The 20,586-nt window shown below is 32.4% G+C and overlaps 1 protein-coding gene across 1 annotated transcript in view; it reads right to left on the bottom strand.

The window, feature by feature from the left end:
* Nucleotides 1-458: 458 nt before the first annotated feature.
* LOC126890579 (uncharacterized) overlaps nucleotides 459-20,586 on the bottom strand; it is a 40,833-nt gene continuing 20,705 nt past the window's right edge. The window contains exon 2 of the mRNA XM_050659643.1: nucleotides 459-3,607. Coding sequence (XP_050515600.1) covers nucleotides 3,331-3,607 — 277 coding nt within the window. The 3' untranslated portion in view covers nucleotides 459-3,330. The remainder of the gene's footprint in view (nucleotides 3,608-20,586) is intronic.

Below are 20,586 nucleotides of genomic sequence, written 5' to 3' on the forward strand. Positions count from 1 at the left end.
TGTCCATGTATCGCTGCTATACATGATTGTTGGTCTAACTACTGATCTAACGACTGCCATTTTTACATTCTCCGGTATCTTTTTTTCCCCAAAAATATTGTTTTCATAGTGTTAAATAAGCTTTCTGTTCGTCCCATTTTCTCGTTTATTTCCATGTCTTGTTTACCATTTGATTCAATTATGACTTCTAGGTATTTAAACTATGCCACTTGCTCTAGTTGTTTCCTGTCTAATTCTATTGCGTGTGTCTTCCTCGTATTTGAAATTATCATTGTTTTTGTTTTCTCTGTATTAATTTTCATATTTGCGTTTGATAGTTCTTCATCTAGGATTACAAGATTGTTCACAAAGACAACTATTGTGTATTAATTACTGTTTTTGTCCACCAAGGTACGGACTCTTGAAGGATGGTATTTTCTTGAGGGATATGTGAATGGGATAAATAAAGACACAAAACGCATTTTTTTAAATTTATTTTTAATAAAAGTATGTTAAATCTAATCAGTCGAAAGTTACAAAGAATTATGTACATGGTGTGTTAAGGTTTTATATTCTATATTATCCTTTCTAAGGAAAAAATAACAAGCGTATGTTAAGTATAAGACTCATGTACTCTTCACGCATATAGGTGAGCTGCAAATCAATCATTTTTATTATTATAATAAAATCAAATTGATCACAATCTCACAATCGATGGTATCTTACAGGTCATCAAACATAGGAAAAGGTTCTTGGTTTATGGTAACAAGACAAGTTAACTAATTAATATCCTGAAGAACCCCATAGAGACACGTCGGTACAAGCGTACAAATATATCTGAAATTGCGAAGGTAACTCACGTAGCAAATCAAGGAGAGGGAACCTCAGTTGAACGCGTTGGTGCGAATAGTAAACATCCATTTAAAATGAATTATGCTCGAAATCATTAGTTTTGCGATATTGCCAGATAAAACCGTCGAATAGTTGTTTATTTAGAAAATATTTTTTATATTATTATTTCTTTTTAATAAACATGAATATTACAAGAGCCGGGAAAAATGAGGCACAAAGTGCACAATCCCATGAAATTATACACTTTGTTTTAAAATATATGCAGAAGGAAATTTTACTGTGAAACTGGTAACAAATAAAAATCCGAAAAACCTTTGACACCCGATTGATCTGACAACGTCGCATAACCAAATTTTTCGATTACCGATATGATGTGTTTTGTAACGCGTCATTAAATTTAACATTTATTTTTTCTTAATTTTGGTTATAATAAATAATTTTAATCCTGATTTGGAGGGATAGTTTTTAAACGGTTCAGTCTAACGATTGTTGGATATGTGAATGTAATATGTAATGTTAAAATCCTTCTTTATCTTTATTATTATTATAAACAAATAAAGAGCAAATTAGGCTAAGGGTATACTTAGTGTGTTGTACATTATCTCTTATTTTCATTTGCTTGCGGATTACTGAGTCGTCAGTCGTCAATGATAATATTTGCGAAATAAACCTTTCCATAAATGCTTAAATATACTCACAGACAAAAATAATACATATTTTATCTTCAATCATTATTTTTTATTTTTATTCCTGAATTTACTATGGACCGTTTTACATATAAAAATTTTCGTTAAGGGATATACGTAGAATAGTCAAGCACAACTTATTTAGCAATAAAAATTACAAAACTTTTCAAAAAGAAAAAAATGTAGTTCAAAACCGTACTCAAAGTATAATGTGAGATATTTTTGTCTGTGAGTGTATATATAATTTGTATAAGTACTCCTTTACGATCCTTCGATTTAAATTACACATAGTACCCAAATTCGAGAAATTTTTCACATAATAAATCCTACTTGTATTGATAACTATTGATGTTAAAATCGCCCTTCTAGTACTGTTTCTCTCCTGCATTGCTGACTTTGATTGAGGAAGGAGGGTACGATTTGAAATCAACATTTCAAGCACATTTTTGTGATTTTTTTAACTATGGCAGAAATATATTATGTATTTTCAAATTAAATAATCTATTTCAGTACAATTCAAAGAATATTCAAAACAAATTTCAAGGCAAAATATTGAAAAATGACCAACGATAGCAAATTTTAACAAACACCTCCAAAAATAGATTTTGCGGTGGACATCAGAACTCGTCTTATCATGTAAAACAAAAAATTTAAAGATTTTATTAGCTTATGAGTTTATCGAGGTAATACTGTTAAGTTCTTTATAGTTTTAACGATTTTTGACTTTATGGTAGCACTCAGAAATCAAAATAACCAAATTTTCTATAAAACGTATCAAAATCAGAATATTTATTATTGTTAAACAAAAAATAAGCATAAAACAAAAAATATCTGGATAGCCTTACCTCACGAGATGTTTAAAGAAAATATATGCAAATTTTCAGGTGGATTGGTCCAGTTCTTTTTGACTTACAATATCTACCGCTTTTGAAAAAGGCATTTGAGAAAAACGCTTTCAAAGTTTTGACAAGTTTGATTTCTTTTTTGTCTGTCAAATCGTAAAGTGATGCACTTCGGAATATGATTTTGAATCGCGGAGTAATTTACAGAAGAGAAGTGGAACAGCTGTTGAACGTTTCTCATAAGTACGCTCAAGCGCACTGGCGCGAAGCTGCTGCAAAGTGAGTCGAAGGTAGGGATATTTAACATGCTGTATTTCCGGCAATTTTGCTCCTATCAATCTGAAATTTGTAGAAAGTATTTTTGAAGTTATGCACTTTTATTTCACATAATAAAAAATAAAAAAATTTCAAATCATACCCCCCTCTCCTTAATTTTGTCATGATATGTTGAAAACCGCTCAAGCAAAAGTTTAAGTCTCTTGATTGGGCAACTCGGAGCGCCGAGAGACGTATTTAGAAGCAGTATGTCGATCAGTTTAAAAAGACAAGCGTTTGATCAATGTGTGTTACCGGTAATGACATATGGAGCAGAGACACTGACTCTAACTAAGGCAACAGCGTCGAAAATGAGGTTTGCTCAAAGGCGTATGGACAGATCCAAACTGGTCGTAACCCTACGGGATAAAATAAGAAATGAAGATCTTAAAAAAAGAACAGGTATTACGGATGATATATAAAACCTCCTACACGATGGACAGATGATTTCAGGCAGATGGGTAAAAACTGGCAACAATTAGCATAAAACCATGAAGTGTGGAAACAATTAAGGGAGACTTAAGTCCAGCAGAGGACGTAAATGATGATATTTAAAACCGACTTCTCCTACATTTGATGATCTGCATCAATTCTTTCGTTCGAGAAAACTACTCGGTAATATCGCAGATTTAAATTCCATGTGAATCAAAAATGAATCAAACAGCCATTATAGAGTAATCTTTCCATTCGTCTGGAATGTAGGACCTCTCTTTGGTAAGTCGTTCCTTGTGCCTGTAGTACGTTTTGTTAGGGACGCCTTTGGAGCAAACGCTTCTTAGATGTTCTTCATCTGAAGCTGAGTATATCTGGTAGACGTCCATGTAACACACAGGTTTTCCGTTCATCGAGGTCGTTGTATACAGGTGAATGAAGTGGCGTTTGTTTTTGGTTTCGTCTTGTGATAAACTGCGGTCATCTTGGATAGAGTGGTACCTGAAATAAAAAAATACGGTAAGTACTGTGTGTATTGAACTGATCTACAATACAGGTGTTTGAAGGTTCTAAAAGGTATATGAGATGAGGGATATCTGATGACAAATCCTTGAAGACGTACTGCTGATTTTGCTTTGTTTCTTTAAACAATCGTAAAAAAGTAAAAAAATCATTTTTTGTGCAAAACCGTGTCCTATAAGTTTTACAGAAAAATGGTTCAAACAAAAGTTATAGATCATAAAACGTTTTTTAGTTTGCGATTTTCTAAATTAAAATACATAAACAAATGACCGAGATTAATAACTGTTTTTTAGTGGCATAGATATTAGTCATTCAGCCAGTCGCAATTAGATTGTAGGGTAGTGTATAGTGTATGTGTGTGTTTGTGTGTGTGTGTGTTGAGAAATTGTCTTGTTCCTTGAAAATAGAATTGTGTTCTTAAAATCAAATTCCACCGTTTATTAACATTTGGAGCTGAATATTGAACAGATTATAAGAGAAGGAGTCAAGTAGATGGTGCCTGCTAGTAAAATACCGCCTGTCCGAGCTCCGTTTTTTAGAATGGAACTTCAAATTAGAGCGCGCTGAAAAAATTGCAATGTCGGTTTCTATGGTACGCTGAAGTATGATTTTTTCCTAGACGAAAAGAAGGTAAATACGTGGCCTAAGGTACTTTTCCTAGACGAAAAGAAGGTAAATACGTGGCTTAAGTGTCCTTTATTTGCTTTCTTCTATATTCGTCGTCTCTTGTGCTTATAATATATTGTAAAAGCCGGAGATAAGGGATGCAGCCAGAAAGCAGTTTCTTAACGAAAAGTCTTGGATTTAAATTATTTTTTATTATTTTTACTTCAATTATTCTAATTGTATAGAAGTAGTAACCTTTGCATCTGGGACTTTTCGTCTGGTGAATTCATTGCATCGCGATGTTTTCCGTTAAACCAGCAGGGTTTGTTGATTTTGTTTTAGTTTTGTTTTGCATCGCGATGTTTTCCCTTAAATAGGCAGGGTTTGTTGATTTTGTTTTAGTTTTGTTTTGCATCGCGATGTTTTCCCTTAAATAGGCAGGGTTTGGTGATTTTGTTTTAAAGTTGTGACTGCATAGCTCCATTGAGGATGCATAGATGCTGAAATAGCTATATGGAGATGGTGGTCCAACTCTGAATCAAATGAAAACAAAAACTGCCTTTATCCATCTCTTTTATAATTTTTTATTTAATTTCGGTAGCTCTATAAAATGATAGAAGCGGCTATTTTCACATCCCGGAAAAATCGAATACCTATTGCCTAAAAAATCAATTAATTAAATTTTTCAACAAATAATTTGAATTTTATTATTGTGATATATTTACCTACTCTTGTAAAGTACAAAAGACTCGTTTCAAACATTTAGTTTAAAACAATTTATTCAATGAGAGCAATCCTTTAAAGGCGTTTTATATTTTAATTTAAATAAACGGATCTGGGATATTAATTTATAATTAATATGATATGTATGTACAGTGTATCGCGCTTAAGAAGAAGACAGCCCTATATTTCGGCTATCAAAATATATATAGATTTGAAATTTTGCTCAGTCATACAGGTTGATCGTTCACATTTTTTAAGATAGCCAACTGAAATTTAAATTTTAAACGCAGGCTGTTGCGACTGCACAAACTGGGTAAATTTTCGATATTTTGCTTCGCGATAGGGATATCGGAAAAAGTTATTTTAAAAAGTAGTTCCATATATTATTCTCACACATACAAAATTTCATGACAAAATTCGAACTTTTAGTTTTTTTAGTATGTATTGATTTGTAGTCTGGGTCGACAAACCTACAATTGGTTGTAAATGCATCTAGGGACAGTCAATTATATGTTTTAGGGTCCTGGCAAGAAATACTAAAAAAATTAAAAGTGCGAATTTTGTCATGAAATTTGATATGTGATATGTGATAATAATATTTGGAACAAATTTTCTAAATAACTTTTTCCGATATCTCTAACTCCAAACAAAACATCGAAAATTCACCCTGTTTGTGGATTCGCGGTAGGCCGCGTTTAAAATCTGGTTTAAATTCCGGTTGAGTATCTTAAAAAATGTGAACCATAAGGTTGAATGACTGCAAAACTTCAAATCTGCATTTAGTTTGATACCCGAAATATAGGGGTGTCTTCATCCTAAATGTGACTCACTGTATATTATATTTACATAAATAATATAAGTAATATCTCCCTAAAAAATAACAAAAATCGATATACGCCAGTCAATGGGAGCAAAAATAGGATATTACCTCCGAATTCTATCCTACTGCATGGATTTTAATGAAATTTTGGGAATAGCCTCTACTTATCTCCTAATTCAAAGTCTACCCTATGCCGATGTGTGCTTTTATCTTGGGGGTGGTTCCCACCCCTACTCTTGGGTAGAACATTTTTGGTTAAAATAACCACGAAAGTGGCTTGAGAACTTAATTTTAAGCAAAAATTTTTCTATAATTTTTTTTTAAAACTCAATATTTTTTGAGTTGTTCGTGGTTGAAAATTGCCCATTTTCATTGAAACATAACACCTTTTCCAACGGTTTTGTGCAAATATTTTAAAAACTATCCATCTAACTAAAAAAACTATATAAAATATTTTGTAGCTCATAATAAACCAAAGAGACTAGTTCCTTTATAAATCTTCTAGTTATAATATAAAAAGAGATATGGTAGGTGAAAATAGTTTGTTTTTTTGGTGCATGTTCAAATCGTTGTATTCTACTTGAAATAACAGACAAACGGTCGATTTTAGGTGTATAATGTTACCAACACCTTTTGTAGTGCTTAAACAGAGCTTTAAAATGAGCAATATTAAAGGTACTTTGCATTCAAACTAAGCGAGATATGCTGCAAAAAAATTGATGATTAATGTATTTTAAGAAAAAATGAGAGTATATTTTTAACCTCTCATCCACCAGAATTTTAATGCATCATTTAACTTATACAATACCTTTTATTATAGTATTATGGACGGGGTTTAAAAAGTTGGACGGATTTAAAATGAATGGTTTTTGAAAAAGAAATTAGATCAATTTATAGAGCATTTTTAGATTTCCTTAAAAATCTTCTTTTTCAACATGTAACTTGAAAATGATAAGAGATACAATAATAAAACACAAAACAAAATTTGTATTCAACAAAATCCTACATTTTTGTGTGGTGCCTTTTTTTCGTATCTCTTATCATTTTCGAGTTACATGGAGAAAAGGAAGATTCTTAAGAAAATTTAAAAATGCGCTCTATATTTTGATCTTATTTTTTTCAAAAATTATTCATTTTAAACCCGTCCAACTTTTTGAACATTGAAATAACACTATAATAAAAAGTATTGGAGAAGGAAAACAATACATTTAAATTCTGATGGATGAGGGGTTAAATGTACTTTTCACATTTTTTTTTAAATTCCATTAGTCATCAATATTTTTTGCAGCATATCTCGCTTACTTTGAATGTAATCGATATTTAATGTTGCTCATTCTAAAGGTCTTTTCAATCACTACAAAAGTACTGGTAGCATTATACAACTAAACTCGACTGTTTCTCTTTTATTTCAAGTTGAATACACCGATTTCAGCATGCACCAAAAAAAACAAACTCTTCTCACCTACCATATCTCTTTTTATATTATAACTAGAAGATATATGAAGGAACGAATCTCTTTGTTTTTTTATAAGCTACAAAAAGGATTTGTGTAGTTTTTTTCGTTAGATGCATAGATTTTAAGGGATTCGAAAAAACAGCGCGAAAAGGTGTCATTTTTCAATGAAAACGGCCAATTTTCAACCATGAATAACTTAAAATTTATTTAGTTTTCAAAAAAAAATTATTGAACAGTTCTTGCTCAGAATTAGGTTCTCTCACCACTTCCGTGGTTATTTTAACCAAAAAATTTTACACCCCCGAAAAAGGGTGGGAACCACCCCCAAGATAAAAGCGCACATCGACATAGAGTAGACTTTGTTTCTTGAGCTATTCTTTACTTTTTGAGAAAATATCAAATAAATCGATGTAGTAGGATGGAATTCGGAGCCAAATAACCTCATTGACTGCCATAATAGAAATATGTAACTTTTTAAATTTTATCTTATGGTAGGGGAGCCCAAGCGGGGATTTTTGCAGTTACTCGAGCGCGTCAGATTATCATATGGGAAGAATGGTGCCCTGCAGATGTACCTCTACCATATATTGACTCTTAACACAGAGGAGTTCGTTAAGGGGGGGACAAAAAAGTCTATCCTTAAAAATACTCGAAATTTTCAGATTAAGATAAGATAAGTTAAGGACATGCAAGACAGTGTATATTTCAAAAATCTGACGATTTGAACAGGGCGCAAGGAAATGGGCGAGTTAAAAATTTCACAAAAAATTGCGAAATAACCGTTAGATCGAAAAACTAAAAAATATGTTTGATATTTTTCAAAAATCTATCGAATAATACCAAATATGACCCCCCACGGAGAGGGGTGGGGGGTAAATTTAAAATTTTAAACACAAATCCCGCGATATTTCGCAAAATAAACATTAGATCGAAAAACTGCAAAATACACTTAAATATTTTAAAAAAATCTATCAAATGGTACCAAACACGACCCCCCACGGAGGTGGGCCGGAGGGTTTTTTTTTTTTGAGGTCGTCTGACATATGTCTCCGAAGGCACTGCAGCCTCATGGGCTTATTGTGCCAACCATCCTACCTTTCATGTCACCCAATCCACAAGCTTGGTTCCACGTACCAAATTGTACATCCCTAGCATGGGTTGGGTGGCATATTCTGCTGGACTTAATTTTGGTTGTCCACAAATAGCCTGCCTCTTGTGATCCAAAGCCTCACACTCGTACAGTACATGATATGCTGTTTCAGTTCCCCTATTGCACAGTCTGCAGTTAAGGTTCCCTTCGTACAGCCCAATTCTATTCAGGTGTCCTTTGAGAGCACAGTGACCCGTGAGAAGACCTGTAATTATGCGGAGATGACTCCTATGTAATTTTATTAGTTCCTCAGCTCTCCGTTTTGAGGGTTCCCTTATTAAGGGCCTCCCGTGTCGCTGACCAGGTACGTTCCCCCAGTATTCTTTGTGTTTGTTTTTGACCCATTCCCTGACTTGTCCCCTAATTATTGTTTTAGGTACTCCTAGAGCAGGTTCTGGGCCAAAATATGAAGTTGATGAACCGTTCCTTGCCAGCTCAGCTGCTTTCTCATTACCGTATATCCTGGTGTGTCCTGGCACCCAGAATAGAGTTACACTATTTCTTTCGGGCTGGAGGGTTACTTTAAAATCTTAAATAAGAGCCCCAAATTTTTATTTCAGATTTGGATTCTTTACGTAAAAATAAGCAACTTTTATTCGAAACATTTTTTCAAATTGTGGATAGAGGCGCTATAATGGGAAAAAACGATTATTGGAAATAAAAAATAAAATTAAAAATGGAAAGTCCCCACTAAAATGGAAAACTTTACTATTACAATATGCTATAAAAATCTTAAAAATTTTATTTTTTACATTTATTGATTTTTCAACATTACAAACCATTGTATAATTTTATAATCAATCTTTTGTTTCACGCGATAATATAAGTTTTATGTAAACTTTGTCGCATATTTTTATTTTCATATTAATTATAATTACGTCTTACAACTGGCAATAACCTTAATTAAAACAAAGGAATGCGCTTATTGTATCTTTATGGTAATGTCGACTGATTCTGCATACCAAGCAGTTTATTATCTCAAAACTACCAGATGCACTTTCTTGTCACAAACAAAATTGTTTACAAACAAAATAAACGGACATTTTCAGTTTTAACAGGATATACTGATGGCCAAAAAATGCAGCACCTAGAAGGACAAACATATTTTTTAAATAATTATTTATGGAAGTGTATATTGTAATATTTTTAACATGATAATCAAAAAATTGGCAATGTCATTTTCGTCGAAAAATTAATAATGAGTGGATCCTCCTTCATTTTCTATACACTCAATAACTCTATGGGGCATTTATCGAATTAACAGCTATTTCCAGATATCTAGACCTTGCTGCCTGCTTTATTATTGTTTTATATCGTAGTGGGTATTTAAATGTCATACATTTGGTTTTTTCTACTGACATTATCATATTGTATTTCTTGCACTCCAGGGAAATAAGGTTTTTGTCGGGACACTAGAGCAGCCAGGTTGCAAATGGGTTTTTTGGGTACTATATACCTAATACATTATACATACAAAAATGCCCGTCAGAGTTCGGACGAGAATTTTAATTATTAACAAATAAGGGTCAAAAATGGCAGTTTTTTCGTTTAAATCGCTACAGGTAAAAATACGATAATTAAATATCTTATTTATAGTATTCTTCTTTTAGTAGATGAGACAATGTTTAAACCGGCAGTTTTTTAATTTTGGTCCGATGATTTGTTGCTTCGAAAATTGCAAAATAATACTAAAATTTCGAAAATAAAAAATTTGCTATAACTTTCGCGAAAGTGAACTTACGACTTTTATATTATTTCACAAAAAGTTGAGTCAAAGAGTTCATATACAGCACAAAAAATTATAAGACGATTCGTCAATTAGTTTAAATTTTATTCAATTTGTTTATCCCAAAGAGCTTTTTTTTGTAATGTTATTGTTCAGAAAATAATAATTATATAGAAGTTCTGTGAAAACCACATGAAAGAACAATAGTATTGTTTTCAAATTATTGAAAAAAATCATTAAAAAGTAATTTTTGTCACTACGACAACATTTTACTAAAGTAGAGTCATTTTTGGCTTGAAAACAATTTGAATAGCTTTGTTAATATTGACTGTAGAGTAAATTTACCTTGGAATTTCAAAAGCTGGTATTTTTACAAAAATTTTCAAAAAAAAACCTTTTCGCCTATGTCAATTAGGTCAAAGTTAGCCACTTTTATTATTTAATTCACAGTTATGTACTTCAATAAACATAAAATTCTCCTGTAACAGTGTTAGTTACCATACTACTCCGAAACGGCTTGGCCGATTTTTATGAAATTTTACAAGTGTATCCTATGGGACTGAGAATAGGTTTTAATCTATTTTTCATACCCATAAGTTATAAGGGGGGTTGCCACCCTGACATTTTTTTTTATTTTTTTGGACAAAATTATCTATCTTAATTTTATATGATGTAGGATTAAAAAATACATACAACCCTTAATTTACACTTTTCCATCACCAACCCCTATTTGTTAATACCCATCTATATATTTACATCTATAAAATTCTCCTGTCACAGTGTTAGTTGTCATACTCTTCCGAGACCGCTTGACCGATTTTTATGAAATTATATATGTATATTCGGTAGGTCTTAGAATCGGTCGTAATCTATTTTTAATATTCCTGAGTGATAAGGGGAACTCCCCCTAACATTTGAAATGTTAGGTGGGGATTTACGTACATAACGTACTCTACAAGACTACGAGTACATACAATTTAAAAAAGTTATGATCAAAATCCATCAATAAGTTCTGGAGATATTAATCGCAGCATATGTTTGAAGAATCAGTTTCATTTTTTGAGTGCACGGATTTTAATAATTCATTTCCACCGACCACAAGTCGATTTTCGTTAGAACGTCATTTTAAAGCTTTATTAACAACTCTGTTGAAGTTTAAAGTTTACTCAAACTTTTACACATAAACTATATACCTTCAACTTCGAAAAGGCGCTAGTTGGGTTGCTTAATTGTTATAAACAAAGTAGCTGTCAATTAAATAAAAAAGTGGCAAACTTTGACTGTAATTAACCTAGGCAAAAAGTGTTTTTTTTTTAAATTCGTATAAAAATACCAGCTCTTTAAATCCCAAAGCAGTTTTAATCTACAGTCAATATTAACAAAGTTATTCAAATTGTTTATGAACTAAAAATGACCCTACTTTAGTAAAATGTTTTCGGAATAATAAAAATGAATTTTTAATGATTTTTTTAAAACACTTTGAAATCATGACTTTTCTTCTTTCATGTGGTTTTCACAGAATTGCTATTACATTACTATTTTCTGAACAATAATATTGCGAAAAAAAGCTCATTGGGATAAACAAATTGAATAAAATTTAAACTAATTGACGAATCGTCTTAAAAATTTTTGTACATTATATGGACTGTTTGTTTCAACTTTTCGTGCAATATGAAAGTCTTAAGGTCATTTTCACAAAAGTTATAGCAATTTTTTTATTTTCGAAATTTTAGTCTTATTTTGCAATTTCTGAAGCAACAAATGATCGAAACGAAATTCAAAAACTGCCATTTTAAACTTTCGCTCATCTACTAAAAGAATAACAGTATAAATAGGATATTGAACTACCCTATTTTTACCCGTAGCGATTTAAACGAAAAAACTGCCATTTTTGACACTTATTTGTTAATAACTAAATTTCTCGTCCGAACTGTGACGGGCATTTTTGTATGTATAATATATTAGGTATATAGTACCCAAAAAACCCATTTGCAACCTGGCTGCTCAAGTGTCCCGAACATGGCATATTTTTGCCTTATTTCCCTGAAGTATTGGCTGTTTTATTGAAGATGTGTGTTAATTTTGAAGATCGTCTTTTTCTCGGCGATTAATGCGGCGTCGTCTGCATAACATAATATTTGGATTTCTTTGTTTCCCATTCTGTAACCTATTTCGTCCATTATTATATTAAAGCGCAGTGTGCTTCGAGTCACCTTGTTTGATTCTGCTTTGTACTGGCATAAACTGTGTTAGTTTTCCATTTATCTTTGCCTGTATTCGATTATGGAAGTACATAGATGTTTTCGATGGTTTGTATAATATATTGATTGGTATGTTTCTGCTATACAGAAGGTGTATGACGTCTTCGACTTGCATGCGATCGAAAGCTTATGTTATCAAATGATAAGAATATTATAATGTATACTTCCATAAATAAATATTTAAAAAAATATTTGTTCTAGATGTTGCATTTTTTGGGCCGTCAGTATTTAAAAAAAAAATGCAAAATGTGCTTTATTACTGTCAACAATTGCGTAGGTACTTACTAATTGCAACAGGCGTAGTTTCTACAATTTACATCATACAATATTAAATTGTTTCAGGTTGATCTATTTTTTGTCTCTATTATTGTTGCGCAATATGACTTCAAGGATTTCAGTAATTTTCAATTTATAGAATTCAGTTAATCTTAGTAAACCGTTATATTACAATTTTTTGGTTTTACCAGGAATAAAAATGTATTGCAAAACAATACTATAAAAAGATGAGCTGATAATACATATAAATCTTATAAAAAGTAAGCAAATATAAATACAATAAATATGTAAATAAGTTCAAAATAACACTTAATACTTAATACTAGGTATATCTCGTCAATGTGAGATCATGATGATATATTTTATAAGGTTGTCACTAACCAATCCATATCGGCAAAGCATTTTTAGCGGCGTCGGGCGTCGTCTTCAACTCACTTCAGATTATTCTATTTTTAAATATACACCTTTTCTTCGTTAATATCAGTCCTGAATATCCCCTTTATCTTTACACAGTGATACCATCTTGTCCTACTGTCGTACCATTCTTCATTCTATTTGAATCTTCGACCTTAGGTCTCATATTCTTGGTATTACATTTTCAGAGGGTTGCCGCACCCTGTGTCCTTTCTTTCGTCGTCTTCAGTTAGCAACTTTCTAAATTACCCATACCATCTTTGCGCTATTTCAACATTGGATCTTAACATTCTTCCACCTGCACTCGTAATCTGGCGCAGGTAACTGAAGACATTCTATGACTGTCCCATGCTTTAGCAATGTTAAAAAACCTTTTCATCCCCTCTGGTAACTTTTCATACACTTCTGTAGAAGATCTTTCCTTAGCAATAGGTACAGCGGCGTTTTGTTTTCCATTTTGCTATCTTCTATGTATCCTTATTTTCCTTTTTTAGACCTCTCAAATCTCTTTCTATCCTCTTCTTCTTCTTAACCTTTTGTTTCACTTCATCGTTACACTACCAAGCTCTCTTGCTTTAGCTGTCATATCTCTGACTTGCTTAGGTTGCAATCCTTAAGACTAGCTCCTTTGGTTCTTTCCGTTCTGTAAGGGGTAGCCCTAGCTCACTTTTCGCAGTGGTATGGCGAAGCTGCAACTGCGCGTCGCTTACGGGGAACCGCCTAAGCCCCTGAACTGTTTTTCAAATACCTTCTTTCTATGGTTTTAGCAAGGTTTTTTCCTGTCGGATGCTTTTCCTGGCGCAAACCCTTCCCTTTTACACGGGCTTGGGACCAACACTAATAGTTATTAACCTACTCACTTCACCCAATCAGGACTAAGGGTGGAGTACCAAAACTATTTTTATTAATACATAGAATACAGTCAACTACCTACATGAAGTAAATTTTTAGCATCAATTTACGAGTAGGTACATAAATTAGGACACTATAATCAAGTCAAAATGACTTTTTTATCTTTTTGTACAATATTGTTATTTTAGTAATAGATAACGAGTAATTTGTCTATAATTGGATGTTATCACAGGCAGCGTTGTCGTATCTGGTAAATTCCTTTTCATTTTTAAATAGGTTCAAAAGAAAATTAGATGTTATTCCGACTGCCATTGTTGCAAGATCTTTTTAAAAATAAGTTTTTAATGACAAATAATTATTTTAGACAGATTATTAATAATTATTAATTAGTTTTTAAAGAAAGGGGTGGAGTTAGAAATTCGGGACATAAAAGAAAAAAGTGGTTTTCGCGCCGGTAGATCGTGAGCAGATAACATATTCGTGATGCAACAAGTAATAGAGAAAAGAAAAGCAAGGAATCTGTCTACTCACCTAACATTTATTGATCTGGAAAAAGCCTACGACACGGTACCTTTAAATTAAAGAAACTCTTTGAAATTTTGACGACGATAGGCATAAGTGAATCATATGTGCGAGCAATTCAAAATATGTATCAACACCCGAAAAGCTGTATTACACAGGGAAAATCTGTGTCGAAACCATTCCCTGTTACAAAAGGGTTAAGGCAAGGTTGCTGCGTATCGCCAACACTATTTAAAATATACATCCTGAAAGCTCTGGATCAATGGAGGAAAACAGATGCTGGGATGGGAATAATGATTGAAGAAAACTGTTTAACAATTTTGTTTTTTGCTGATGACCAAGTAATTCTGGCCAACGATGAACATGATATGGATTATATGCTAAGAAAGTTACAGATCTAATATGAAAAATGGAGACTATATATGAACATGGGAAAAACGGAATATTTGAGAATAGGAGAGGAAACCGAAGATCCGGAACTAGAATTAAGAAGTATAAGAAAATGTAAGGAATTAAGCAATATAGATATTTAGGAAACCTAATATCAGAAGAAGGAACTACAAAACGAGACATACAGCATAGGATACAGCAAGGAAGGAAAGCAACTCGTATTTTAAATGGTCTACTAGGGTCTAACAAGGTGAATCTGGACACAAAATTAACAATCTACAGAATAATTGTGTAATCTATTATAACTTATGGAGCAGAGTGTTGGCGACTCACATAAAAGGAAAGAAAAAATATAGAAGTAGCGGAGATGGATTACTTACGTAGAGCATGCAGGGTATCTAGATTAGAACACGTACCAAATGAGGAAATAAGACGACGGACAAAGAGTGTATATTCCACGGTTGACCATATAGAAACAAAGAAATTGCTATGGTATGGTCATGTTATGAAGATGTCAGAGGAAAGATGGCCAAAAAGAGCATTAAATTACACACCTATAAATAGCAGAAGAAGAGGAAGACCTACAGAAACATGGAAGAAAGGCATAGAACAGTCTATGGTAGATAGAGCTATTGAAGAAAACGAATGGGTGGATAGAAAACAATGGCGAGCGAAATGTGGGATATGGAGGAGACCGTAGGAACCCCACTGCTTATATAATTAGTTTAGTAACAGATAATTAGTAATTATTCCCACTACAGTACATATACAGTAAACTAAAAGAAGTCCTAATGTCAGAATTTAATAATAATAAAAGTACTTTTAGTAGATGCGTTAGAAAAAGATATAAATCCCTAAAAATATGAAACATACGTTATTATCATAATCATCATCATCAATTAGCACATATTTGTCCACTGCTGAAGGTAGGCCTCCCGTAAAATCTTCTACCTATCTCTCTCTTGAGCTTCTGGCATCTAATTTATGATGATGCATTTTATATCATCCGTCCATATAGTCGGTGGTCGTTTTCTGCTTCGACATGCCTCTTGTCTTGGTTGCCATTCCAGAATCTTTCTAGTTCATCTATCATGAAACATCCGTTCCACGATAAAAATTTTTTGAAATGTGTGTACCTACATAGTAGAATAATTTTAACACAGATTTTAGTTCTATACCAATAGCATTTCATGTCTTTTGATGTAATATAATATTGGGAAAGCAGCAGCTCAAAATTTCCTTTAGGAATTTCCCCTATTTCCAAAGCAGTTTACGACGACAATATTAAGACATTTTGTTTGGCAACAAGGAACACATACAAAACAGTCCTGTCAGAAAATAATGAACTTTAAAAATAATTTGCTGAATTTTTGGCATCATATTGGTGCCTCTTATTATAACTTTCCAAATTTATAATACCGATGTATCACAATTATTATTCTCTTGCTAACATTTTATGCCTAAATTTTCTATACGAGCCTGAATTAATCTTCTAAGTTCCCACGACGCAACAAATGAAATAACGATTGAAACTCTTTTCTATAATCCAACTATTATTGGATTATAACGAAGCCACAAAAAGATAAAAGGTTTTTCGCAGAAAAAATCTTAGAAGAAAATCATTCGAGCTATTTTTATACCATACTCAAATTTAACAAATCAGTACCTAACTCAATTACAGCTCTATTATTAACCCACGTTCTTTCACGTAAAAATAATTTTAAAGGGTAGTTATAGTCCAGATGTATCGTCGCCCCCGTCAGGTAAATTATTCCGATTCGAGTTTTTTGCACAAACTTACTCAAAAAGAGGTCCTTATAACAAATACAGAGGGTGCCAGGCGGTACCGTGGTCCAAAAATTATTTAAACATTTTTTTTAAACAAATTCACAAAAATAATCTTTTTCTACGAGCGTGCAAAAATGTCTACTTTCGCGCACGCATTTTAGTTTAGAAAGTTTCACTTTTCCGTACGCGTGTTACTTTTCCACACGCGTGCTACTTTTCCGCACGCGGTTTTTACTTTTCCGCACGCGTGTTAATTTAGATATGTTAATATGGCCTTAAAGTAATTATAATACATGCAATAACCTAATATTTAGATATTATTTACTAATTTATTTCAAATATATCTTATTGTGTTCCTGTTTTAATGAAATTAACGCGACAATTCGACGAAATAAAATTATTTTGACATACTATTCGAAAGTCAAATTGGTAAACAATAACAGTCGTTTTGAATCATCGTCATGAAAACCAAGATCGTCGTCATGCTAACTAATTATATTGAAAGTTTGGTTTTGACAACCTTGTCAAAGAATTAATTTGTGTATGTATTTTCAGTAGTAATTGCACAAGAGCTCTGAAATTATTGAATTTTTCCCGAGTGACACTTTGACAGTTTTAATTTCACGAGCCGAAGGCGAGTGAAATTATGTCAAAGTGTCACGAGAGCAAAAATTCTATATTAATTTCAGAGGTCGAGTGCAATTTGTTGCGATTATTTCATGAATAAAACTGTTCAAAACCAAAATTTTATTGTAATTTATTTATGTAAGTACCATTAAACACACAGTTTTTATAAATATTTGACGATTGAAAGTCATCACTTTTATAATTTTTAAAACATTAATTGTCATTAATGTCACTGAGGGCCGGTTGTTCGAACGCTAATCAACATTGATCACTATCAAATACTTAATTACTGTCACAACTGTCAATGTCAACTTTGGTTGGGTTGCCGAAAACATAATTATTGATGACAATTATGAAATTAGTTAATCAATTATGTTAATAATTGTTACGTTAATTGACCAACTAATCTCATAATTATAATTAACTATGTTTTCAGCAACCCAACCAAAGTTGACATTGACAGTTGTGACAGTAATTAAATATTTGATAGTGATCAATGTTGATTAGCGTTCGAACAACCGGCCCTTAATGTATTTTTTCGTAGTAACGAAGGGCATCTGACGTAATATACTTAACGACGGGAGATTATCAAAAATTATCGATTTAATTCAGATTTCTGTAGCTTTCTATTGGTCAGAATCTCCTATGAATGAAATAATCATATTAATTAAATTAATTGATTAAGATTTGGTAATTTTTTAAAGACTCTTAGAAAAAATATTGTTCCTAACTCTTGCAGAAAGTCTCTTTTCCGTACTCGACTGCTTGCCGAACTCCCGCCTCCCGCTTCGCGTCGTTCGGCAAACTGCAGTCGCGTGCGGAAAAGAATGACTTTCTGCACTTGTTAGGAAAATAACTACTTTCACTTCGAACAATTTTTTTTTTAGATCACTTGGGTCATTATGAGCAAAAAAGGTCTTTTGTGATTTTCTCTAAAATTGATTGTTGTCCAGTAATACGCGATTTAAAATTTAAAAAGCGCGAAAATAGTCATTCTGAAGGCTTAATAACTCGGTTAAAAATTTTTATGATGAAAGCCAGAAACTGATAAAATCAAAGTTTAAGTCCGTAAGTTGTTTACTAAGCTGTTGCATCTCTTTCGCAGTCACCATTGACAGCCGCCTAATACGTGCTTAGTGCTCATTGTTAATAATTAAAAATAACTGATTGGTAATACAATAATGACACAAATTTCTTAAGGATCTTGTAGGGGGGAAATGGATTGAAAATGTTTCTTGTACCCTGAAACCGGTAGAGATTCTTGCTATACTCTCTGATTGAACTAGAAATACCATGCGACTGCAGTTTCGGCTGCAACGAAATTGAAAATGTTTATTCATTTTTAATTTTTATTTACTCTATTTGGAGTACTAAGAAAACCATTCTAGCTGGAAATTTACCGCCTGAGTAAATGGGATGTGAATTATAAATTCTAAAATTCCCTCATCTTCCCATAGTCTCACAATCCGCATGGCTTGCATTTTTAGAATCCTCGGATGGTGTAACCATAGAAGAGTTTCCGTTGTTTTTAATCTGGTAGAATATAAAATGGTATTTTTTAAATATTATTTTATGTGCTATTAGATTAAAAACTTAAACTTAAGGGTAACTTTAACAAATACAGGATAAGATGAAACAGATAAAATAAATACAAAAGAGAAAGGAAAGGCCATGGAACTATTGGTAGTAAAAGGAACGGTAAAAGGCTGGAGACCAAGAAGAAATCTCCAACATGATGGGCAGATCAAATGAAAACTCTGGTGGAGAAATATATGAAGCCGTCCATATGGGCATACTGCAGTGCAATGGAGACAACAATATTTAGAGGATCACCACGCCATGAGACGAACTCAAGGAATGATGATGAAGAGTATTCGATTATAGGAGTAGATGCTTTTGATGATTCGCTATTGACTGGTATACATTAATCATTAATCATACATTATGATGGAATTATTAAGTGTGGATCATTATTATTTATTAACTGCTGTTCTATAACGATCACAGAAGTTTAGAGGTACATTCGTGTACGTACATATACCTATGTATTCATAATGTGAATTAATCTATCTTTCGAAAGAACTGTATTATACTGGTTTGCTTCAAAGCACATTGCTGCTGCTCAGACTGCAGCAATCGTACAGGACTGGACGTTCAGCAATTGGACAAAACAAAGGCGCGTTGATAAAAATTTGAAAACTGTACTTACTACAATCTTTCCGCCTCTTTCTCTCTGTAACTTTGAATTGTCGAGTGTTGGACGCCAATGAGTTCGAATTAACGCGTCGTTTTGTTATAAGTATAGCAATGACTTTTTTCGTTCGAGTTACCAAGTGCATAAAAATATATTGATTTAGTTTGAAATTTAAAGAGATTTTGAAGGGAACTCGTGATAACTTTGAATTATAAAGAGGTTCGAATTAGGGATGGCGGTTTTTGACAAAACACCGGTTTTCGGTTATACCGTTTTTTTTGCTTACGGTTTAACCTGGCGGTTATAACCGGCCAAAAAACCGGTTTTTGGAAAAACCGGTTTTTGATTTTTTTAATCCAATAAGTTGTTGTTGTTTGTTTGGGTTTATATGACTGCGGACACTAAATCCATTCGCCAATTTTACTATTTTTTATTTTATTAGTCATTTTTTCGTATCTTATCCTAAAACTAATACTAATATAATAAACAATTCTACTAATAAATAATTATTTTTGTATTTTTTTTTTAATAATTTTTTATATATATATATTTTTATTAATTTTTTTCCAAATGATGTTCTCAGAGTTCCACAGCAAAAACTGCAACATTCTTCTTTAGCCCTCTACTTCATTCGAAAACTTCATTCGAAAAAATCCAATAAGTTAAAAAGTTACTTTTACATTACACTTTAGTTTGCGATAATCCATTCAACTCAATATCAATATGATCAAAATTAGTTCTATCGAAAGAACATGTATTACTTTTAACACGTTTGTATATTTGTAGAATAGGTACATTTTAACTCATTTAATACTTCCTGTATGAGTGTATCGTTTTGAAAACGTAGCGAAATTCTTGGAGATTCGTATTCGTAATCAGTCATTCGATATTCATAGTCAGAGCATTATTTTTGGTAATCAGAAAAAGTCATTCACCCACTTTCAATGTCAAGAGTTAAGTGTGAAAAATAGATGATGTTTGCCTCTAATTCAACCAGATCACTTCTTATGTAAATATTATGATTATAAATACCTTTTCAAGAAAATATTATAATAAAATTTAATAACTGTTTCTGGCTGATGTGAGATTGCACTTTCAGTTTGCTTCTGTATTTTATAAAATAAAATAAAATTTGAATTATGGTTTTGTTTGG

The sequence above is a fragment of the Diabrotica virgifera genome, chromosome 8, assembly GCF_917563875.1.
Source record: "Diabrotica virgifera virgifera chromosome 8, PGI_DIABVI_V3a".
Lineage (NCBI taxonomy): Eukaryota > Metazoa > Arthropoda > Insecta > Coleoptera > Chrysomelidae > Diabrotica > Diabrotica virgifera.